The sequence below is a fragment of the Balaenoptera ricei genome, chromosome 4 (assembly GCF_028023285.1).
Source record: "Balaenoptera ricei isolate mBalRic1 chromosome 4, mBalRic1.hap2, whole genome shotgun sequence".
In the NCBI taxonomy this organism is placed as follows: domain Eukaryota; kingdom Metazoa; phylum Chordata; class Mammalia; order Artiodactyla; family Balaenopteridae; genus Balaenoptera; species Balaenoptera ricei.
The window spans coordinates 79,005,247-79,031,166 of NC_082642.1; the positions used below are offsets into that span (position 1 = coordinate 79,005,247).

The 25,920-nt window shown below is 35.2% G+C and overlaps 1 protein-coding gene across 3 annotated transcripts in view; it reads left to right on the forward strand.

The window, feature by feature from the left end:
- The window catches only part of VPS8 (VPS8 subunit of CORVET complex), a 288,065-nt gene that overhangs the window by 163,092 nt on the left and 99,053 nt on the right, over positions 1-25,920 (forward strand). For 2 of the 3 annotated variants that reach the window (XM_059920698.1, XM_059920700.1), the window contains 6 exons: positions 2,595-2,742; positions 10,522-10,611; positions 11,167-11,209; positions 14,509-14,627; positions 19,014-19,095; positions 19,434-19,516. In XM_059920698.1, the coding sequence (XP_059776681.1) occupies positions 2,595-2,742; positions 10,522-10,611; positions 11,167-11,209; positions 14,509-14,627; positions 19,014-19,095; positions 19,434-19,516 (565 nt within the window). The remainder of the gene's footprint in view (positions 1-2,594; positions 2,743-10,521; positions 10,612-11,166; positions 11,210-14,508; positions 14,628-19,013; positions 19,096-19,433; positions 19,517-25,920) is intronic. The other variant, XM_059920699.1, reaches the window with a different exon arrangement.

Genomic DNA, 25,920 nt, shown 5'->3' on the forward strand with positions numbered 1-25,920 from the left:
TTTGGGAATTAAGCCCTTGTCGGTCCCATCCTTCACAAATATTTTCTCCCATTCTGTAGGTTTTCTTTTCCTTTTGTTTATGGTTTCCTTTGCTGTGCAAAAGCTTGTAAGTTTGATTAGGTCCCATTTGTTTATTTTTGCTTTTATTTCTGTTGCCTTGGGAGACTGACCTAAGAAAACATTGGTACAATTTATGTCAGGGAATGTTTTGTCTATGATCTCTTCTAGGAGTTTTATGGTGTCTCGTCTTGTATTTAAGTCTTTAAGCCATTTTGAGCTTATTTTTGTGCATGGCGTGAGGGTATGTTCTGACTTCTTTGATTTACATGCAGCTGTTCAACTTTCCCAGCACCACTTGCTGAAGAGACTGTCTTTTTCACGTTTTATTGTTTGGCCTCCTTTGTCGAACATTAATTGACCAGAGGTGTGTGGGTTTATTTCTGGGGGTCTCTATTCTGTTCCATTGATCTGTATGTCTGTTTTTGTGCCAGTACCACACTGTTTTGATTACTGAAGCTTTGTAGTATTATCTGAAGTCTGGGAGGGTTATGCCTCCTCAGGATTGCCTTGGCAATTCTGGGTCTTTTATGGTTCCTTATAAATTTTAGATTTATTTGTTCTAGTTTTGTGAAAAATGTCATGGGTAATTTGATAGGGATCACATTAAATCTGTAGATTGCTTTGGGTAGTATTGCCATTTTAACAGTACTGATTCTTCCAATCCAAGAGCATGGAATATCTTTCCATTTCTTTGAATCATCTTTAATTTCCTTTATTAATGTTTTGTAGTTCTCAGCATGTAAGTCTTTCACCTCCTTGGTGGGGTTTATTCCTAAATATTTTATTTATTGATTGATGCAATTTTAAAAGGTATTATTTTTTTACATTCCCTTTATGCTGTTCCATTGTTAGTGTAAACATGTGCAACCGATTTCTGTATGTTAATCTTGTATCCTGCTATGTTGCTGAATTCATTTATCAGTTCTAGTAGCTTTTGTGTGGAGTCTTTAGGGTTTTCTATATATAGTAGAAAACTATGTCATCTGCATATAGTGACAATTTTACCTCTTCCCTACCAATTTGAATACCTTTTATTTCTTTTTCTTGTGTGATTGCTGTGGCTAGGGCTTCCAATACTATGTTGAAGAGAAGTGGTGAGAGTGGGCATCCTTGTTCCAGATTCTAGTGGGAAGGCTTTCAGCTTTTCACTGTTGAGTATTATATTGGCTGTGGGTTTGTCATAAATAGCTTTTATTATGTTGAGATATGTTCCCTCTATACCCATTTCGTAAGGGTTTTTATCATGAATGGATGTTGAATTTTGTCAAATGCTTTTTCTTCATCTATTAAGATGATCATGTGGTTTTTGTTGATGTGGTGTATCACATTGATGATTTGCATATGTTGAACCATCCTTGTGACCCTGGGATGAATCCAACTTGGTCATGGTGTATGACCTTTTTTATGTGTTGTTGGATTCAGTTTGCTAATATTTGTTGAGTTTTTGCATCTATATTCACCAAAGATATTGGCCTTTAATTTTCTTTTTTGGTAGTGTCTTTGTCTGGTTTTGGTATCAGGGTGATGGTGGCTTCATAGAATGTCTTTGGGAGTGTTCCTTCCTCTTCAGTCTTTTGGAAGAGTTTGAGAAGGATCGGTATAAGTTCTTCTTCGTACATTTGGTAGAATTTCCCAGCGAAGCCATCTGGCCCTGGACTTTTGTTTGTAGGGAGTTTTTGTAGCAATTTTTTGTATGTTATTAACGCTGTTCCAGTTCTTTACATAAGGGGCTTTAGTTGAGGAATTCTGAAGAGAAGATAGGACTCCCAGAAGGAACTGACTTCTTTTGAAGGTAGAGAAAAGATGATTCTTATATCTCCAATGAACCGCAGTTGATTTTTTAAATAGTTCCAGTAGTGTCCACCATGGTAAAACTAATACTCCCACAGCTTTTGTGTAGGCATTATGAATAATGGGCTTTGTGAGTGGCTGGCATACAAGGCAAATGAACCATAAATTCTGTATATCCTACTATTCATCCACTTATTTGTTTAAGAACAACCAAATAATTAGCCCTTGCTACATGGAAGACACTGTTGTAGTCTTTAAGAATTCATTAGTGAGAAGGTACTGATGCCTACCCTCACAGAATTTATAGTCTTTTAGAGAAGATAGATAATTGAAGAAGTAATTACAACATGATGTGATTGGTGCTATAAGGGAAGTTTAGTAGGGACAGTTGTTGAGACTAGAAGGTGGCTTATTATATATAGTTACTCATGGATCAAATTGTTTGAACTAAATTGAGTCATCTTTGTTTCTTTTAGAGCAACAGTACAACTTCAGGTATGATTTAGAGGAGCCTCCACTGAATTTCCTTAATTATTCAATGTACATTGAGAAATATTGTGATTTAGAATGTTTCTGATGTAGTGTATAATTCACCTTAATAACCTAAGTAACATTAAGACTTTTAATTCATGATTTTATCTGATCAAAAGGTAGTCTTGGTTTTAAGGTAACATACTTTTTACCTGTAGCTTTAATTATGGTATGATTAAATAATGCTACTGTCTTGCCTTTTCTGTTTTCAGGGAAGGTATTCATGTAAATCAAGAATTGCTGCAGATATCTCCTTGTATTACAGAGCAGTTCATTGAGCTATTGTGTCAGTTCAGCCCAAACCAGGTTATAGAGACACTGCAAGTCCTTGAGTGCTACCGCCTAGAAGAAACTATTCAGGTAAGACCAGTAATGTAGAGAAGGCAAGAGTAAACTTTTCTTTATTGCTCACCATTTTACAGATGAGCACAGGGAGATTCATATATTAAATCAGTTGGCTAAGTTTATACCTAGTAAGTGCTAGCACCCGAAGTTGAACCCAGATAGTTTGACTCCATCGTGCATGCTCTCCATTGCTGTGTTATTACCTCTCTGTTTATTCTAGTAAAGTCAGAAACAGCACATGTCCATCATTGTTATTCATCAAGTTTCACAGGCATTCTAGCCAACAGGATAAGCAGAGAAAAAGGAATACAGTAAAAATATTAAGAGGGAAAAACCAAGCTCTTACTTGCAGGCACTGATGGTTAGATAGTCCTGTTGTGCCATGTGACTTACTAGACTAGAAGGCAATTACACAGTCATTGCCTTGATTCTCTTTCCTTGTTTTCTCCTGTTTCCAAATGGAAATGAATATGTGTGTGCGTGTGTGTGTGCATGTATGCACATATGTACATATGTATACATACACACATATTCTAATCTACCATAAGAGGCTAGTATGTTCCCTGTTTAAAATTTGTTTTAAGCTACCTTTTTATTGTTGCTATCAATACTCATGAAACAGTAGCCTGTATTTTCTGCATCCATGTCCTAAACTGCCCACACAATTAAAATTTTTTAAATTATAAAATATTTCAAAATACATAGCAATGTGCAAAATGGGTACATATATTCCCACCAACCCAACTTTACAGATGTTAATGTTTTGCCATACTGGCTTCAGATCTTTGTTGTTTGTTTTAGAAATAAAGCATCCTATATCTGTCATGTCTCCCTTGAGGTTACTACTGACCTGAAGATGGGAGGTTTATCCTTCCCATCCATTTAAAAAATTTTTCCTGTATATGAATTTACCTATAAAACACAAGGTACAGTTCTGTATGTTTTTAAAATTTGTATTAATGGTATCATACAGTAATATCCTATTGCAAATTGCTTTTTTATTAATTTTTTATCTATCAGTTTTTAATACAAATAGCTCTAGTTCATTCATTTTAATGACCATATAATAGTCAATTGAATAACTGTGCCGCAGTTTATATATTTTCCTATTCACAGACATTCAGAGTGTTTCCAATCTTTTGCCATTATAAACAATGCTACTTTGGACATCTTTGTACATACCTTCTTTGTGCCCATCTGAGATTTCTCTAAGTAGTATGCCTGGAAGTGGAATTCTTTAGACAATAGAGTAGCTGAATTCTATTCATATTGCCAAGTTGATTTCTTATTTGCTTCCAGTCTCATCATCAGTATTTGAAATTTGCTGTTTTTCCACATCCTTGCTGATTTCTAGTATTTTTAGACTTCTTAATTTTTGCCAGTGTGATGATTATCATTGCTTACTCATAACATTGCATATCTTTCCATATCTTTAATGACACTTTGGGTTTTCTTTTCTCTGAATTATCTATTCATATCATTTGCCCAGTTTCCTATTGAGGTTTTGCCCTTCTGTTACTGATTTCTAGAAGTTCTTTCTAATTTCTGGATCTCTAGTTCTTTGCTGATTTTATATGTTGGAGATGCCTTCTTCCAGTCTATTATGGCATGTCTTTTAACTTGGTTTTTAGTGACTTCTATTTTAATTTATCAGTCTTTTCCTTTAACGTTAAAATTTTGTGTATGTGACTTTTATTTCCTTTCCTACTTTAATGGCATTAAGGATATCCTCTTATATGAGTTTTATAGTTTGGCTTTTTTCATTTAGGCTTTTAGTCCATCTGGAATTTATTTATGTAAACAGATCAAGAGAGGGATTTATATTTTTTTCCCATGTGGATGGCTAATGGTCCATGTGGCATTTTCTTGTCCTTTCTTCACTTATTTATAATGCCATACTGCTGTACACCAAACTCCCAAATATACATAGATCTTTTTGTGAATTCTGTTCTATTCTTTTGGTCATTTGTCTTTCCCTATACCCATGCCACATATTTTAATTAATACAGCTTTAAAATAAGGTTTATTGTTTGGAAGAAGAGTCTTCCTTCCTCATTCTTTTTCTTTAAAATTCTCTGGCTACTCTTGGCCTCTTACTATTTTGCATCAAATTAGGAATCACATTGTCACATTCCTATAAAAATAACATATTCTTCTGGGATTTTGATGAAAAATACATTGAATTTATAGATTAATTCAGGGAGGATTGACATCTTATGGTATGGTCTTCACATTCAGGAACATGGTTGTCTTTTTGAAATGCCTTTTACCCACTTTGGTGAGGTTTTATAACTAAAGTTATAAAATATAATATTTTACATAAGGCTCTTGCACGATTTCCTCAATTTGTTCTTAGATACTTTTTGTTAACATTGTAAAAGGAAATTTTAAAAAGATTTTTATTGGAATATAGTTGATTTCAATGTTGTGTTAGTTTCAGATGTACAGCAAAGTGGTTCAGTTATACATATACATGTATTCATTCTTTTTTAGATTCTTTTCTCATATAGGTTATTAATATCACAGAATATTGAGTAGAGTTCCCTGTGTCATACAATAGGCCCTTGTTGGTTATCTGTTTTATGTATAGTAGTGTGTACGTGTTAATCCCAAGCTCCTGATTTATCCCCCTGCACCCCCCCACGTTTCCCCTTTGGTAACCATAAGTTTGTTTTCGAAGTCTGTGAGTCTGTTTCTGTTTTGTAAATAAGTTCATTTGTATCATTTTTTAATTAGACTCCACATATGAGTGACATCGTATGATATTTGTCTTTCTCTGTCTGACTTACTTCACTTAGTATGATAATCTCTAGGTCCACCCATGTTTCTACAAATGGCAGTATTTCATTCTTTTTTATGGCTGAGTAATATTCCATTGTATATATGTATCACATCTTCTTTATCCATTCCTCTATCAATGGACATTTAGATTGCTTCCATGTCTTGGTTATTGTAAATAGCTCTGCAGTGAACATTGGGGTGCATGTATCTTTTTAGATTATGGTTTTCTCAGGATATATGCCCAGGAGTGGGATTGCTGGATTATATGGTAGTTCTATTTTTGGTTCTTTAAGGAACTTCCATATTGTTCTCCATAGCAGTTGTACCAATTTACATTCTCACCAACAGTGTAGGAGGGTTCCCTTTTCTCCACACCCTCTCCAGCATTTATTGTTTGTAGACTTTTTGATGATGGCCATTCTAAGCTATGTGAGGTGATACCTCATTGTAGTTTTGATTTGCATTTCTCTAATAATTAGTGATGTTGAGCATCCTTTCATGAGCTTTTTTGGCCATCTGTGTGTCTTCTTTGGAGAAATCTCTGTTTAGATCTTCTGCCCATTTTTTGATTGGATTGATTGTTTTTGCATGAGCTGTTTGTAGGTTTTGTAGATTAATCCTTTGTCAGTCACTTTGTTTGCAAATATTTTCTCTCATTCTGTGGGTTGTCTTTTTGTTTTGTTTATGGTTTCCTTTGCTGTGCAGAAGCTTTTAAGTTTAATTAGGTCCCATTTGTTTATTTTTGTTTTCATTTCCATCACTCTAGGAGACAGATCCAAAAAAATATTGCTATGATTTATGTCAAAGAGTGTTCTGCCTATGTTTTCCTCTAAGAGTTTTATAGTGTCTGGTCTTACATTTAGGTCTTTGATCCACTTTAAGTTTATTTTTGTGTATCCTGTTAGAGAATGTTCTAATTTCATTCTTTTACATGTAGCTGTCCAGTTTTCCCAGCATCACTTCCTGAAGAGACTGTCTTTTGTCCATTGTATAGTCTAGCCTCCTTTGTTGTAGATTAATTGACCATATGTGCATGGGTTTATTTCTGGGCTTTCTATCCTGTTCCATGGATCTACCATACTGTTTTGATTTCTGTAGTTTTGTACTATAGTCTGAAGTCAGGGACTCTGATTCCTCCAGCTTCGTTTTTCTTTCTCAGTATTGCTTTGGCTCTTTGGGGTCTTTTGTGTTTCCATATAAATTTTATAATTTTTTGTTCTAGTTCTGTGAAAAATGCCATTGGTAATTTGAAAGGGATTGCATTAAATCTGTAGATTGCCTTGGGTAGTATAGTCATTTTGACAATATTGATTCTTTCAATCCAAGAACATGATATATCTTTCCAACTGTTTGTGTCATCTTCAATTTCTTTCATCAGCATCTTATAGTTTTCAGAGTATAGGCCTTTTGACTCCTTAGGTAGGTTTATTTCTAATTATTTTATTCTTTTTGATGTGATAGTAAATGGCATTCTTTCCTTAATTTCTCTTTCTGATCTTTCATTGTTATGTATAAGAATGCAAAAGATTTCCGTGTATTAATTTTGTATCCTGCAACTTTACCAAATTCATTGATGGGTTCCAGTAGTTTTCTGGTTGCATCTTGAGGATTTTCTATGGAGAGTATCATTTCATCTGCAAACAGTGATGGTCTTATTTCTTCTTTTCCAATTTGGATTCTTTTTATTTCTTTTTTCTTCTCTGATTGCTGTGGCTAGGACTTCCAAAACTTGTTGAATAAAAGTGTTGACAGTGGTTATCCTTGCCTTTTTCCTGCTCTTAGAGGGAACGCTTTCAGCTTTTCACCATTGAGAGTGATGTTAGCTGTGGGGTTTTCATATATGGCCTTTATTATGTTGAGGTAAGTTCCCTCTATGCCCACTTTCTAGAGAGTTTTTTTTTATCGTAAATGGGCGTTGAATTTTGTCAAAAGTTTTTTCCGCACCTATTGAGATGATCATATGGTTATTTATTTATTTATTTATTTTTAGCTATGTTGGGTCTTCGTTGCTGCACCGTGGGCTTTCTCTAGTTGTGGTGAGTGAGGGCTACTCTTCGTTGCGGTGCGCTAGCTTCTCATTGTGGTGGCTTCTCTTATTGTGGAGCACGCTAGGTGCATGGGCTTCAGTAGTTGTGGCTCGTGGGCTCAGGCTCAGTAGTTGTGGCACATGGGCTTAGCTGCTCCACGGCATGTGGGATCTTCCCGGACCAGGGCTCGAACCCATGTCCTCTGCCTTGGCAGGCGGATTCTTAACCACTGCACCACTAGGGAAGTCCCGATCATATGGTTTTTATTCTTCAGTTTGTTAATGTGGTGTATCACATTGATTAATTTGTGGATACTGAAGAATCCTTGCATCCCTGGGATAAATCCCACTTGATCATAGTGTATGATCCTTTTAATGTATTGTTGGATTCAATTTGCTAGTATTTTCTTGAGTATTTTTGCATCTATGTTCATCAGTGGTATTGGCCTGTAATTTTCTTTTTTTGTGGTATTTTTGTCTGGTTTTGGTATCAGGGTGATAGGGGCCTCATAGAATGAGCTTGGGAGTGTTCCTTCCTCTGCAATATTTTGGAAGAGTTTCAGAAGGATAGGTGTTAATTCTTCTCTAAATGTTTGATGCAATTCACCTGTGAAGCCATTGGGACCTGGACTTCAGTTTGTTGGAAGTTTTTTAATCACTGTTTCAATTTCAGCACTTGTGATTTGTCTGTTCATATTATCTGTTTCTTCCTGGTTCAGTCTTGGATGGTTGTATCTTCCTAAGAATTTGTCCATTTCTTCTGGGATATACATTTTATTGGCATATAGTTGTTTGTAATAATCTCTTATGGTTCTTTGTATTTCACTGGTGTCAGTTTTAGCTTATTTTTCATTATGTTGTTAACTCCTTCTTGTGTATTTTAAATTTCAGTTATTGTATTCTTCAGCTTTGATAATTCTCTTTTATATTTTCTATTTCTTTCTTGCAGTTATCACTGTGTTCATCTATTATTTTCCCATGTTCAGTTAGCATTTTATTACTAATGCTTTGAACTCTTTTCAAGTAAATTATTTATCACTTTTTTTATTTGTTTCCCACCCCCTTAATGAATTTACCTTTTTCTTTCATATGAAACATATTCCTCTCTTTTTATATCTTGTTTGACATTCTCTGTTTTTCTGTGTGAGATTATGTGAAACATTTCCATATCCCAGTCTTGAAGGCATGTCCATATGTGGGAGCATCCCTATGAAGTCTGCTTGTCCCCAGTGGCACTGGTGGAAGAGCTAATTTTAAAGTGAGCATAGGCTGCATCTTTCTCTGTTATGTGCTACAAGGCAGTGTATTGCTGGCATGTAGGGCTAGAGTCACTGCCCTATTAGGGGTGGTGCCAAGGCCTAAGGGTCTGGAGCAGGATCTCTGAGAGAGTTGGGCTTCTTCCCAGTGTTATGGTGGTGTTCGCCACGGTTGGGGATATGGCTGGGACCTAAGGGCTTGGGGCTGCACTTCTAAACTTGTTCCACTTCTTCCCTGGTATGCACGCATTGGGGAGAGGCAGGGTCAGGGCCAGAGCAGTAGGAACCACACTAGTAAGCTGGTTCCACTTCTACCTTTGTGCAGTTGTACCAGCAGTGGCAGTCTCCACCCTAGCTGGAGGCAGGACGAGGGCCTGAGTTGATTCCACTCCTTCCCTAGTGCTTGCATGTATTTGTGTGCAGGCAGTGACAGTCTCTGATGTGGCTGGAGGAAGGGTTATAGTCCAAGCAGCCTCTGCTCCCTCCCAAGCACAGGCATGCGTGCTAGTACCTGCAGTGGCTCTCTCTGCTCTGGCTAGATGTAGGGCCATGGTGTGAGGTGGCTCCACTCCCTCCATGTTTACTCAGGCTCATTAGAAATGAAATTTCTAAAAGGAAATTTTTTGAAATGACTTTTTTAAATTGGTTACTGCTAGTGTATGTTATTAATTTTTGTTCATTGTTTTATATCTAGCAACCAGCCTGAATTATTTTTTCGTTCAAATATTTTCTAGATTTTTTTATGACAATAATTTTTTCTGAGAATAATGGTAGTTTTTTTTCTTTCTTGCCAACCTTATACTTTTTTCATTCCCTCATCAGATATCTAGGAGCTCTGGGATATTATTGAACAGAGGCAGTGATAGTATGCATTCTCTCCTTGTTCCTGATTTAAAGGGGGATGTGTCTAACATTTTATGTTAAATATGGTGTTTATTGTAGGATTTTGATAGATAATTTTTATTAAATTAAAAAAGTGCCATTACCAGTTTGAGTTAGAGTGTTTTGTATTGTTTTTATTTTTGTGAAAAATGGGTGCTGCATTTTACTAAATACTTTTTCTGCATTTATTGAGATGATCACGTTTTCCTCCTTTGATCTGTTAACCTATAATATGTTATTTGTGCCTCTCTTTTTTCTTACTCCTAAGAAAGTTTTATTCTATGTTTTTAGTCTTTTCAAAGACTAATTTAGGATTTTCTTTTAAACCTCGCTATTGTTTCTCTGTTGTTTCTTTCCATGACATTCTTTTCTGTACTTATTTTCTTTCTTTTACCTTAGCTTAACTGGCATTTGTTTTTTACTTATTAGAAACTCTTAGTTTATTAATTTTTATTAAGATCCCACAAGCTAATGTATAGAGTTTTCATTGTCATTTTGTTCTAAATATTTTGTGAATAATTACACTTATCAATTTCTGGTGTATATTATTACTATTTATGTATACATGTTACCTTTTGTGCAATGGATATACCTGATTCAGGTGCATAACAACTTTTAAAATAAATAAGTGAAAAAAAAATGAGTGACCTTGGTTCAGTCAGAGTCCCAAATGGGCCACTCTAAGACTAGAAAGTCAAATATTTGCATGTTATACTGTAAAGTAGCATACTACTAGGGTATGAATTCATTATTTATTATCATGGGTTTTTTTTTCATCCTTAATAGGATCTTCTGACTCCACAAACAAGATTTTTGAACAAAAAAGCTTTATCTTTTCTTCTTTCCTAGATTACCCAGAAGTATCAACTTCATGAAGTCACTGCTTATCTATTAGAAAAGAAAGGAGATATTCATGGTGCCTTCTTAATAATGCTAAAGGTAACATTTTACTGTATTTGCTTTGTCATGTTTCTGTCTAGCCCTATACCCATTTATCAATCCATCTTTTTTTCATGAGATAAAATTGACATACAACATTGTGTAAGTTTTTGTCAATCCATCTTAATTTCTTATGTTTCAAAGTAAGCTGCAGACAACAGTACATTTTTTTTGTACATTTTATTTCTAAATATTTTTATCATGCATGTCATGATACACCAGTATCCCACATGATACTAATCCCAAGGCTTAGTAGTTGTGGCTTGCGGACTCTAGAGCACAGGCTCAGTAGTTGTGGCGCACGGGCTTAGTTGCTCCATGGCATGTGGGATCCTCCCGGACCAGGGCTTAAACCCGTGTCCCCTGCATTGGCAGGCGGATTCTTAACCACTGCGCCACCAGGGAAGCCCTGTATTTTCTATATACACAAAAATTCTCTTCTGAATGGCAGAGATCATTCTTAATAACCTTGTTGTTTCTTGGGGTTTACCTTTAAAATATGATAATTCAGGTATTGGTGGATTAGAAATAAAAAGTGTTCCTTTTACCTCCTAGAGACTACAAAGCAAACTTCAGGAGATAACACATCAAGATGAAAGTAAGTTCGCGAGTGTAATTTACAATTTCTTTTTCCATGGGCCCCATGTTTTAAAAGATATTAAGTGATAAACTGTATTTATTAAGTAATAATCACATTGATCTGCATGTTACTGTTTATTTGACGTTGATCTCAATTTTGGCTTATTTTCAAGGGCTCATAATAGGAAGTAATATAAACCACTGTGGTTTTGCAATGCTAATTGTCAGTAGAGGTCATTGGACAGAAAATTAGGTACTCTTCACTGGTATTGATTAATTTTTTAGTTATATTCCTGTACTTATGTTTTGGTTATTATAAATGAGGTACGTAACTAACATCTAAAAAATTACTATAATGTGCTGAACAACAGCAAAGCAGATCTTCTAATCAGTAAGTAATAATTAGTGTTTCTGTATTGAATTTATATAATTTTAGCAGAAAGCAGTAAAACTTGAAACAGTTTAAAATCTTGAATGGCTTTGTCACAGATAGGTATGTAATTCCTATTATATTCCTTGATACTAAAAAAAAGTTATTTATTTTGTAAAAGTGTGGTAAAATAAACATAACATAAAATTCACCATTTTAACCATTTTTAAGTTTACAGTTCATTGGCAATAAGTACATTCACATCATTGTGCAATAATCACCACCATCCATCTCCAGAACCTTTTCAGCATCCCAAACTGAAACTCTGTACCCATTAGACAATTACTCCTAATTCCCTCCTCCCCACTCAGCCCCTGGTAACCACCATTCTATTTTCTGACTTGATTGATTTGAATTTGATTACTCTATGTATCTCATAAGTGGAATCAAACAGTAATTGTCCTTTTGTGTCTAGCTTATTACACTTAGCATAAAGCCTTCAAGATTTATCCATGTTGTAGCACATGCAGAATTTCATTCATTTCTAAGACTGAATAATATTCTGTTTTATGTATATACTACATTTTGTTTTTCCATTCATTTATCAATGGGCACTTGGTTGCTTCCACCTTTTGACTATTGTGAATAATGCTGCTATGAACATGGGTGTAGAAATATCTTTTTGAGTCCCTGCTTTCAGTTCTTCTCGGTGTATACCCAGAAGTGGGATTACTGAGTTAAATGGTAATTCTATTTTTAATTTTTTGAGGAACCACCATACCGTTTTCCGTAATGGCAATATCATTTTACATTCTCACCAGCAATGCACAAGGCTTCCAAATTCTCCACATCTTCACTATCACTTTTATTTTCTGTTTTCTTGGTAGTAGCCATCCTAATGAGTGTGAGGTAGCATCTCATTGTGGTTTTGATTTGCATTTCCCTAATAATTGGTGATGTTGAACATCTTTTCTTAGACTTATTGGCCATTTCTATATCTTCTTTGGAGAAATGTCTATTCATACCCTTTGTCCTCTTTTGAATTGGATTATTTGTTTTCCTATTACTTGACATTTTCAAAATATCCCTCCCAAAGTTCAGAGGAACACTTGATAGGTGATTTTTAGATTGTTTTACCTTTTTAACCCACTAACACATTTCTTGGACCCCTTAGCCCACACATTCCCCTAAACACCTTTACCCTAATTCTCCATAGATTATTTGTTTTTGGAACTTCCATAGCAGTTGGTTGACTTTCTATGTTTAGGCCAACTAAACATTTAATTATTGTTTTTGTGCTTTAGTATATGTTCAGTCAATTTGACTGTTAGATTTGTTGCATTTATGGCATTTTTCAATTTACTGTTATGAGAATAATTTTTATAGACATTACATGAAGGATTGTGGGAAAAGTAAAAAGAATGTTTCCCCCAGATCACTACAGTAATTTGCAGGTGATATGTGTAGGGAAGCCAATTCCTTGAATTCCGATGAAGGTAAATGTCTCAGTAATAGTCTCATAACTGCCATTTACTGTCAGATTCAATTTTGACAGTGTGCTTAGGAGTTTTGAAGGATTTGGTACTTGCACAGCACTGGGCTAGTTTCTGTGGGTGATACACAGATGGCTAAAACACAGTCCTCGCCCAAAGAGCTACAGTCTCTTGAAGGAGACAGATATGTAAGTAAAAACCTCTAGTGCATGTAGAATCAAATACTATAAAAGAGGTACAGTGAGAGTGGCAAAGGGTTGTGGAAAATTGGGGAACTACCTGTAACTGAGATTCTTTTGTGGAAGATGTGACCTTTGAAGTAATCACGATTGGAATGATGAATAGGAATTTGATAGACAAAAGCAAGGAAAGGGTCTTCTGGGCTGAGGAGAACATGAGCATGGAAGTGCCTGGCTAGTTACCATGGGGAGGAGGAAATAATCTGGTGATATAAGAGCACTGAGGGTGGGAAGATGCACCAGGATGTTTACTGTGTTTACTTAGGATCAGAGGTTTATTGACATTCTCTTTGTAAAAATTAGAAGTCTTTGATAGTTTTTGTGCGTGAGACTCATATGTTTGGACTTGTGCTTAAGGGAACTGTAGTGACAGTATAAAAGGGAATGAGGAAGGCACGATTTGGAAGTCAAAAGTTAATTTAGAGGCTGCTGCAGTAGTGCAAACAGGGTGTTGAAGGGCTCCACTCGGGTAAAGTAGTGGGTATATGAGAGTGTGGAAGTAGAATTAACAAAATTAACAATTTATTTGAATGTACAGGTGAAAGCATCAAAGATGGTGAAGATTTATAAACTGGTTGACTTAAAGGTCATGGTTCTATTAACTTAGTTTGGAAATGTAGGGGAAGGAGCAGATTTGAAGTAAGAAAAATGGGTTGGGTTTTGCACATATAAAGTTCAAAGTGACTGCAGGATGTCCATGTAGAGATAGATGTCCTAGAGCCTGGTGAAAATTCAACGTGCAGATTATGAAAGGAATAAGGGCTGGAGGTGTATATTTGAAAGTTATTAGCAAGGACATAGGAATTAAAACCAGAAGAGTGGCTGAAATTATTGAAAAAAATGAAAAGAAAAGGGCCTGAGATAGTATCTTAGAGAAATACATACATTTAAGAAATAGAGGAAGAAATGGTAGAGCAAGAAAGATAAAAGATAATCTTTCTATTAACTAATCCACAGACAGATGGTTGGGGATTTTCCATAGCTAAAGCATATTAAAATGCTAAGTATGATGTGCTTTCTATGTCCTAGGAATGTCAGACATTTATATGGAAAACTGTTGCAAAGAACTACCTGCTTTTTATCTACTGAAGTTTGGTATCAGGTCTTTATACATGATTATATCATAGAAAACTAAAAGTATGCAGAGAAAAAATTGTTTAATTTTTTACAGAAGCTTTGAGATTATCAGTAATATATCCTTGAGTGATGTTAACAGTTTTTCTGAATCTAGATACCAAAGAGGATACCTCACTGAAGAATGTTGAAGAGACCATGGTGGAGACAATTGCCCTTTGCCAGAGAAATTCACATAATTTGAACCAGCAGCAGAGAGAGGTAGGAGAGTGACAACAGAGGCTTTTAAAAATCTGTTCTGGTCTGAAACTAGGAATTAATTCTATTTCCACTGCCCTCTCAGCTACCTGAGTTCAGTGCTCCCAGGAGTATAAGACTCCTAAAGTTATTATGAGGAGTGCCTGTCTGCTTGGTTCTCACAAAAGGCTTTATATTCTTAGATTTGGCTGTGCTGCAAAATTTAGGTGTGTGAATACTAGATGTCCTTGTTCTCTCTGGACTGAGTTTTTGTGTATTCCGTGTAGTGGTACTGTGGATGTGTCGTCCATTTATCATCTATACCATTCCCCGTGGATAAGGTGAGCGTGAAGCACTGGAGGAGAAGCCTCAAGGGATACAGAGAAAGCTGAAAAAGGTCAAGAAGGCTACGGTATAGTAGTTCTCAACCTTGGCCGCACATAAGAGTCACATGGGGAGCTTTGAAAAATCCCAGACTGTACCTGAGATCAATTAAATTAAAGTCTTTGGGGCTGGGCCACAGTCATCAGTATGTTTTAAGGCTTCCCACATGATTCCACTGTGCAGCCAAGGTTGGAACCACGTCTGTAACAGATTCCAGACTGCAAAAAGGGAGAACGCAGAGCTGAAGGAGATATAGTAGAGCACGTGGGGCGGGTGGGAGTTACAGCAGTGAAGCAGAAACCAAGGGGGCGAGATGCGACTTGACAGCTAAATTGTGCAGTAGTTTTAAGAAGTAAAGTTAGCAGTGTGATATGTATGGCATAACTGCGCCTGCCCCTCCAGGCTCTGGCCTCTGACTTAACACCACCTGGTCTCCTTCCACTGCCTGGGCTTCTGAAATGGGAAACAGGGTAAATTTTTCATATATAGTTTGCCATACATGTTCCAATGAAAATGATAAACTTGGTATGTTTCTGTTCTTATGAGATGGGTAAATTTCTCCTTTATGTTTTTGTCAAGGGTTTTTTTAAGGTCATAAATTTTGAATACGCTTTAGAATATAAATTGTATATAACAAACACATTTATATAATAGATGTGGTTTTTTTATTTAAAAAACTTTTTTGAGTGAAATGATACATACCCATTATTTTTTAAAATCCCGCAATACAGAAAGTTACACAGAGGGATGTTTAAAAAAATTACCCTGTATCCATCTTATCAGCCAGAAATAACTGTCATTATCATTTGGTGAATATCACTCTAGATATTTTTTATCTACCTAGGTTAACATAATTTTAGAAAAATTGAATCAAACAATGCTTGCTTTAAAAATATAGTATTTAATCTCATTTAGGAAGCTTATGTAAAACTGAGGAAATTCTGAAATTCAAATAAATAGTTCTTCAGTACACTATCTCTTAATAAATCTCCCTGAAGTTGAAAAAATCTAAATAACTGTAATAGATTAGAAGTATCGTTTATAATTACATTTCGGTTTTTATAATATCTCTGATGTCCGCCCAGTAAGGAAGTTTACGTGAACTCATACACACTTGCTCCAGCCTCCCTTCTCCATCCCTCTGAATTTTAGTTAGTTATGTTATTTTACCTCATTAAGGTTAACAATACATTCTTTTCTGTATCCACAATTCCCATAGTTGTTCAGTCTTTATTTAAATGTATTATGGGCTTTACAACATTCCTTTTGCCCTGATCTTTCCATTCCTAAGTTTTAGTTTTCATTTATCTTTTGGCTAACTGTCTGCATTTGGACATGGTTATATTTTGATAGAAAAACACAAAAGGGTAAAACTATTAAAGCTATGTTTATACATAAATATACATAAATATTTTTCAACCCTTCTGTCTCCTCCCTAACATCTATTTTATATTCTTCCTTCTTCTCATGGAAAATTTAAGGAAAAATGACAATTATGTTTTATAAATAGAGCCATTTAGGCTCACATAAGCTGAAATATGTCCAGATTCACATATATTAATGGTAGAATTAGATATAAAATTCGTGCCTCCAGAACTCTAGGGATTATTCTGACTATATTTGAACTCTTATCTCTTAATCAGAGACAGGACTAAGGCTTCCTTTGATGTGGTGAAAGGGTAATTTATTCTGTATTTTTTTGTCAAAAAATATATCTGAGTTGGAATCTGTCTCTTCCTCTCTTAGACACACACATGTGCCTCTCACACCACTCTGTATTCCACTCCACCCTCCACAACTGGTTTTTGCTTCTTTTCTGAACAACGTTCATAGCAATAATAAAAACATTGCATGTTAGTTTTTATGTAAATACTATTTTTGTGAAAATGCTGAACTGATTTTATGTAATACCAAACATTAATTTTGGGGGATTTTCATGGTTGTTTCCCTTGTTCCTCTTTGCTTTGTTTTTGGTTTGGAGAGAGTGAGAACAAGAGCTATTGCCACCAACCCTAATCTAACTAGAAAATTTGAAGTATCCAAAAGCCTGATAATGAATTGTCTGTAATATCTCTTTCCAAAAGTTTCTTCAGAAGATTTAATGTCATGGAGTATTTCCTTAAAGTTAGACTGCAGGAAGTCGGGTTGTCAGTCCTTTCCCAGGTAGAATCTATACTTGTCCTACTTTGTATGTCCATCTACCCCAGTGTCCAGTGATTACATATAATAAAGAATATGGCTTTGTTATGCACATAATTCCCTGAAAAAGAAAGCTGTTGATTATGTAACATGAGAAAGTAATTCACGTTCAGCTGTGTTGCTCTCAGGGGTTAGAATTGTCATTATCATGGATTGTTATTTTAGCCTGTGGGTTTTTAGAGTTTATCCAAGTTAACATTTTAAGAACCAGCATTAAAGAGCAAGAGAGACAAAATATTTAAAGGTGTCTACCATGTATTTCAGGTTAATGTGGAGATTTAATTGAAGAAGAACAATTCCTCTATTTAGGGTATGAACACTTCCCATGGCTATTATCTCTGCAGCCATGCTTCCCCCAGTCTGCTATTTATAAACCAAGAATAAAGTAACCTTTAAAAAAGGTAATTCTTCTAAAATTTCTGGATTAAATAAGAAAAATTTTAAATCAAATTTCTAAATATAATAAATATAAAAACCAAAAGGTAAAAATGAGGTATACCATATACAGTTAAATTAAAAGACTATAAAAATACATGGAAATAAATGATGTGGTTGTAAAAACAAACTGAAATAGGCAACGAAAACACAAGCTAAGTAAAGCCATCCAAGAATAAAATACAAGATTAAAAATTCATGAGTACTAGATAAAATAAATTAAAATTTCAATAAAATAAAGAATTGCCAGTATACAACATAGTTAAAACCAGTATCTTAAGAACTTGAAGAAATACTGTTAAAAAAAAAAAGTACATAAAATCCTGGCCTTAGAAAACCTCAAATGGGGGCAGATAAGGGCTTCCTTGTAGAGCTCTTCGGTGGAAGGTCACCCCGTGGGAAAGTCACCGGACCATTAGCCTGTCCCCTTAACCATGCTTGTCCTGCTCTGTCAATACTGACTTTTTTTTCATGCCTCTTGGATGTTTGCAGGAATAGGTTTATCCCAAGATACTGGGTGAAATAAGGCCTTTGTAAATCATTACCCAACAGGAAAATATGCTTGAAATTTTAAAATGTATTAGTTTGATTTTTGATGATGAAGATTTTTCCTAAGGCTTAGGAAGAACACATATGATGCACATATGTCAGTGTATAATCATTGGCAAATTACTCAACTTCTCTAAGCTTCAGCATCTTATCTCCAGTAAAGATAATGCTTACTGTATAAGGTTACCATGAGATTGAAACGACAAAATGTATGTAAAGCATTTAATACAGTGCCCTACGTAATAGGGATAAATAAATGTTAGATCTGTTCATTTATGTCATGATGTGGTTGGAAATGTTAATTGAAATAATGTTAACTTCCACTTCTTAGTCTGTGATGACTGAGGAAATAACAAAATAATGCTTGATACAGGAGAAAACTTTGGAGAACTGTATTTATTTATCTTGCTTGACCTAGCTGATGAGAAATGGGGGGAGGGTAGTTGTGGGAGAGTTCTTTATTCCCTTCTGCAGTACATAGGGCTGTTTAGACTGTGTCAGTGAAACATTTAAGAACATAGCCTGAGGCTCTGCTCTGGCTCCTTTGAACCTACCCTTTTCTGAGACACAGAAGATTTGCAGTTCCAAGGTCTAGACTTACTTAACTTCAGCTTCCTTATTTTCCCAAGGCGCATGGTAAAGATATCTGTTCTGGCTGTGGTCTTTGCTTTTTTACTGTCTTTTCTCTTCCCAGTCAAGTGTTCCATCTTTTCTTTTTCTAATTTTTACCAACAAATGTATGTGAGAAGTACATTTCAACCTGTGAAACACTGAGCTGATGTTAGTTGTTCTTAAAAACAACAGAGTACTTTTGTTTTCCTTTGTTTTCCTCTGCCATTATAGGCACTCTGGTTTCCATTACTGGAGGCAATGATGGCACCTCAGAAGCTGTCTAGTTCAGCTGCGCCTCATCTGCACTCTGAAGGTAAGGTCATAGCGTCCACGTATACTGTCCCCCAATTTCTATCTGCTGATGATTGTCATTTTGATACCTTCTCCCAGCATCGTATTTTTATTATTTTCCTTAACGAAATCATACTGTAGTGTTGATCTCATTTTTTCATGTTCACTGCTTTCTGTGGCACCAGTTATATCATTTGTCTTGGATAATAGTAGCTTTACAACTTACCAGCAGTTAACTTTAAAATATCAAACTGGCCTTGGTTAGCCAAGTTTCTAGGAAGTTGTATTCCTATGACTTACAGGAAAAACAAAAAACTCTTATTTTAAACTAACCTTAATATTGACATTTTATTATAACAGCTCTGAAATCTTTGACCATGCAAGTTCTAAACAACATGGCAGCATTTATTGCCCTTCCATCAATCTTGCAAAGAATCTTACAGGTGAGTTGAAAGGGGGAAAATTCAGCGTTGATCAATTTTAACTAATATTTTAGTTATGTAAAAATAATAGCAAATTGGGCTAATGTGTAAGTGGATCTCAAGCATAATGCAGCTTATTTTTGGCATTAACGAAATATCTAACTTACAACTCTCATCCTTGAATCTTTCCTAGCACTCTAGTGATGTGGGTTTGCCTGGCACACACTTGCAACCTTCAGTTAGGGGGTGCAGGCTTCAGTTCACTGTGACCTTTGGATTCAGATACACAAGCTTCCTTTTGGTGTGCTAACTGGGAGAGAATTACCATTGTTTCCAGCTGATTATACTTTTTAGATCAAAAAGAGAAACGTAAAAATTATGTTAATATAGACATTTCTTAATCTTGTTACTTAGGGTTTCTAACTCATCCTAAAACTTTCTGTCCAAAGCTCATCTCCTACTATAGATTCTAGCTGGCTTTGTGTCCAAAGCCTTTGTAGGAAACATCATTCCAGCCTGTTTTCTTCAGCAAAAAGGTCCGAACCTTTCCAACTTCATCAAAAGGAGAACACTAAAAATATGCTAAGATATATTTTTAGAAAAATCTGTGAACGTTCTTGGGTAAACAGCAGGAATTATCCTTAGAATCCATTTTGTCTTCCCTTACTTTATGCAGGATAGAGACACACCAAAAAGAAAAAAAAAAAATGTCAAACAGTAATATGATGCCATTGATCTTCATAATTTTCGAATGATTTTTATCCAGTCAAGAATGTCCCTCTCAGCTCTCTTTTAAGACTCTCCAAGCTCTCCTTCCAATCTGGTATGAAGCCGCTGGACCTTTGCTGATAAAGACTACCGCGTCCAGCAGTCTCTCACCACATTGTACGTTATCCTTTAGAATGTATCTTCACATGTGTCATTTCATTGATCCTTATCATGAATTGAATAATAATTTAGTACAGACTACTTTTCTTATATCTATTCTAAAATATATTAGTCATAAGGTTTTTAATCATATATAAAGTAATATCTCCATAAGACAGGAATACTTTGATTTACCAGGTAAATTAGAAAAAAATGAAATCCTAAAGCCAAAAGTGTCTTCCCTCTCATTGTACGCATTTAGCTTTATTTTGAGCTTTAAGCACACTTTGATACATAAACTATAATAAATATTAATTGATTTTTTCCCTTGGCATAAGCATATGATGTTTTAAAAAAAATGTATTTCAAGACTCATATCCTTGAAGGCTTTTGATATTTGAAAGTCTTAACTTTATTTTTGTGTTATACTGGCATTCACTGTAATTGTGTTCTTATCGTTTTCCACCTTCAGTGGTTGTTAACTCACACTAATAAGGAGAGTATGCTGATTCTTAAATTCCTTATTTGCATGTTTGTGATCACTGTAATGATAACTCTACCTTATATTTGTATAGAGATTTTTATTTTTTTCAAGTTGCTTTCACAGATAATGCTAATTTAAGCTCATTCCCATTATATCATGTAAGTTCCTTCATTTGTTTCAGTCCCTGGTCTTTTGAGGAGTTAATTATTAATTGGTTTATATATTGTATGTTACCCTGTTTGGTTATTATCTGTGTAGATGAAAGAAAGGCACAGTTCTTGCCCTAAAAGGCCTGTTTTAAGGGAGACAAGAAAGTATCTGATATAACTATTCACACGGCTCTAAAGAGCAAGTAATGTTGGCTACCTTAAGGATTACCTTCTCTGAACCCCAGGTAGGGTAATTGCTACTTCTGCATCTGTACACTTTTAGTCCACATGATTATAGCAGGAGCAGCCAGGTGAAAGCATGACCCTGCCTCTTGACTCTATCTGATTGACTCAGGGTGGGCAGCTGGCCTAAGAGGGGCCAATCAGTGTCCTTTCCAGGAAATTTTAGAACTGAATTGAAAAGATGAATAGTTTATCTTCAGTTCTCTGGATTATATAAGGTACAAAGTTCAGGAGCTGATAGTGACTACCTTTCCATCATATGAACTGAAATAGTAAAAAGTTAATCTGCAGAGAAAAGAACAATGAAGCAGACACACAAAGAGGAGAATAGACAAGATGCATGGAGAAGAGAGAAGATAACAAGGAGAGGATTCAAGACACTAGGAAAGGAGACAACATGGAGAGAAAATACTGATGGCATCTGAGTCCCTCATTGTAGTTCTTAAGGCTTACCTGTATTCCTTTGCTTGGATCCTTAAACACCCCAGTACCTTTACAGTTATTATCTTTTTTGAATAAGTTAGAATGAGCTAGGTTTCTGAATATATCTATCTATCTATCTATATCTATATCTATATCTATATCTATATCTATATCTATCTATCTCCAGAGGAGTACCAATAAAAGTATATATATGAAACAGACTGTGGAAAGATTTCCTGGAGGAGGAGATGTCTGAACTGAATTTTACAGAGCCTAAAGGAATCAGGGGTAAAAAACAGATAGGACTATTCTAAGCAGAGTGAACTATATGTACAAAGAATTTGAGGTAAAACATGTTACATCTGGGGAGTTGCAAGTGTTTAAATATTCTTGGAACATAGGACAAGAATAAAGGTGAGTCACAGAGCTGAAATTTGAGAGGCAGAGACTCTGTCCTTAATTGCTTTGTAAGCCATGGTAAGGACTTTGGATTTTATTTTAAATTCAGTAAATTCTCATTAAAGGATTTTAACCAGAGGAATGATGGAATGAGGTTTCTTTTTAGAAAGATGGCTCGGCCTGTGTTATATAGGATGAATTGGAAGGGATCAAAACTGAAGGCATAGAAATACCCAGAATGTAATAGATACCTAAAGTTTGTTAAATGAGTTACATAGACTGGATAGGAGAAGACGGACTTGGAAATTACTTAGCTGATAGAATCTACTTAACTTTTTGACTGACTGGATGTAGGGGAACACAAGAAGAACCTAGGTAAACCCCTGATTTCAGTTTCATGTGGCTAACAGTGAGCAGTGGGGGAACACAAGACTGGACTTTATAGGAAGAGGTAAGAAGTGGAGAGGAAGATTTAGAAGTCATCAGCATAGAAGTGGTAGTTCAATTATTGAAACTAGGTGAACTTTAGCATAAAATGGAGTTCTAGGAAACATTCAAGAATCAGGTTGTTTACCTATTTTTATTTCCCATTAGAACATAAGGACCCTGAGAGATGAAACTATACTTTGGCTAGTACTCTATCACCATCACTTAACCCAGAGGCACCTGGCATATAATAGGTACTCAGACTTTGTTATAAAGCAGAAACTAACACACCATTGTAAAGGAATTATACTCCAATAAAGATGTTTAAAAAAAAAAAAGTTAAACACAGAGTTAAAAAAAATTGTTTTGGCTATTCTGGGCCTTTTGCATTTCCATATAAATATTAAAATAGTCTTTCAATCTCTACAAAACAACCTGGTGCTATTTTGATGGTTATGTATTGAATTTAGGGAGAACTGAAAGTTTAAAAATCTTGAGTCATCCGATACATGACTATGGTATTCCATTTATTTCTTAATTTATCAATTGTAGTAGGATATTTATACATAAGATGTTCTACATTTATAATTATAATGTCTATGAATAAAGGCCATTTTTATTTAATTCCAATCTATTTCTTTATTTTCTATCTATCGATCTATATATTATCCTTCCATCTATATTTTAATATCTTTTTCTCACCTTATTGCGCTGGTCAGGACCTCTACTATAGTGTTGAATAGTGATGGTGAAGATGGACAAGCCTTGCCTTGTTCCTAATCTTGAGAGAATTGTTAATTCTTTCACCAATTGCATATTAGATGCATGTTGAGAAAATTTACTGTTCTTCCTAGTTTGCTGAGAGTTTTTGTTATGAATGGATGTTGAATTTTGTTGAATGATTTTTCCGCATATATTAAAATGGTCACATTCTCTTTGGTTATTTTGCTAATATAGTACATTATTTTGATTGATTTTTGATAACAAACCATCCTTGCATTTCTGGGATCAACTCCATTTTGCTCTTTTTATATAATGTTGGAGTCAGTTTGCTAATATTTTGTTAGGAACTTCCATGATATATTCATAAGGGATCTTTGTGGTTTTCTTTCTTTGTTATGTCTCTGCTGGATTTGATTTTAGGACAATGCTGGCTTCATAAAATGAATATGGAAACATTTCAGCTTCCTTTATATTCTCAAAGGATGTGTGTAAAATTGGTATTTTTTATATTAAATTTTTGGTAGAATCATCAAAAAAAATAATAGGTACTCAGTAAATATTTCTAGAGTGAATATAAGTCAAGGATGGAGGAATTCCATTTCTGGCCAAGAGGAGTATCAGAGACTGGGTTTATCCTCTTGCTTACAACAACTAAAAAGTGGACAAAACATATGAAATAGTGGTTTTCAAAGAACTGGATATCAGGCAGTAGAGGACAGTAATTCCTTAGAGACAGGAAATAAACAATGTAAGCCCTATGTTTGCCCCAGCTTAATGTCCTGAGAGAGTTTCCAGGCAATAACAGGAAGGGGGATCCCAAGAAGTTTCCAGCATACTCATTGATTTGAGGAGATGGAGCTGAGAGTCAAGAGACACCAAGGTGACCAGAGTTTTTAGGGCAAGTACGAAGAGAGAGAACTCTGGAGCAATCAGAAGGCCTCCCTCAAGTATAAGTACATGATCTGAGGAAACTACCTAAGCCAGGGAAAGAGTCACCTGAAAGGATTAGAGGGAATAATACCCATATTCACACAGGGCCAACAATAGAGTCTTATTCACCAGTAAGATAAGAAGACCTCATAATTCACAGAACATTGGGTAGAGTACTCAGAAGTACTCAATAGTGGGAAACAGTTAGCCCTAGACTAAACATAGCTCCTGTTATGCCTTTCAAATCTTAAAAGCAAGACCTAAAGGATCAGACTGTTTCCATGTAATTTAACTACATCCCAGAACAGTACTTAAAAATATTTTGAGGAATACAAAATTATCTAGGTTCCAACAGTGTAAAAATTTACAGTATATGTATGACATTGAATTAAAACTTAAAAGGTATGCAAAGAAGTTGGAAAATAAAGCCCAGATATGACATTGGATATTGGAATTAGCAGGCAGGGACACCAAAATAAAAGAAAAGATAGTGAATTTGAAGACATAGCAATACAGACTATCCAAAATGAAACACTTAGAGAAAAGTGAAGCAGGAAAAAAAAACAACAGAGTATCAGTGAGCTGTGGGACAATTTCAAGTGACCCAAAATACATGTACTTGGAGTCCTGAAAATAGAGAGTTGGAGCAGAAAAAAATATTTGAAGAAATATTAGGTGAAAATTTCCAAATTTATTGACAACTGTTAGCACAGATCAGTAACCCCAAACTCAAAAACATGAAGAAAACTACAAGGCACATTATAATTGCTCAAAATAAAAAATTAAGAAAAATCAAAGAGGAAATCAGAAAACACCTCAAGACAAATGCAAATGGAACACAACTTTCCAAAATCTGTGGGATGCAGGAAAAGTAGTCCTAAGAGGGAAATTTATAGCAATACAGGCCTTCCTCAAGAAACAAGAAAAATTCCAAATAAACCTAACCTACCACCTAAAGGAATTAAATAAAGAAGAACAAACAAAGCCCAAAGTCAGCAGGAAGAAAGAAATAATAAAGATCAGAGAGGAAATAAAATTGAGATCAAAAAAATAATAGAAAAGATCAGTGAAACCAAGAGCTGGTTTTTGAAAAGATAAACGAAATTGATAAACCATTAGCCAGTCTTACGAGAGAGGATCCAAATAAAATAAGAAATGAAAAAGAAATAACAACTGATACCACAGAGATACACAAAATCATAATACTACAAAGAGTTGTATGCCAACAAATTGGACAACCTAGAAGAAATGGGCAGACTTCTAGAAACATGCAACCTGCTGAGACTGAATCAGGAAGAAACAATCTGAACAGACTGATCACAAGTAGTGAAATTGAATTTGTAATAAAAAAAAAAAATACTCCCAACAAACAGAAGTCCAGGACAGGACAGCATCACAGGGGAATTCTACCAAACACATAAAGAAGAGCTAATACCTATCCTTCTCAAACTATTCCAAAAAATTGAAGAGGAGGGAACACTCTCAAATCCCTTCTATGAGGATACAATTACCCTCATACCAAAACCAGACAAAGACACTACCAAAAAAGAAAGTTACAGGCCAATATCTTTGATGAATATAGACGCAAAAATCCTCAACAAAATATTAGCAAACCAAATCCAACAATGTATAAAAAGGGTCATACACCATGATCAAGTGAGATTTATTCTAGAGATGCAAGGATGGTTCAGTATTTGAGGATCAATCAGTGTTATATACCACATTAACAAAAGGAAGGATAAACATCACATGATCATCTCAATAGATGCAAAACAAGCATT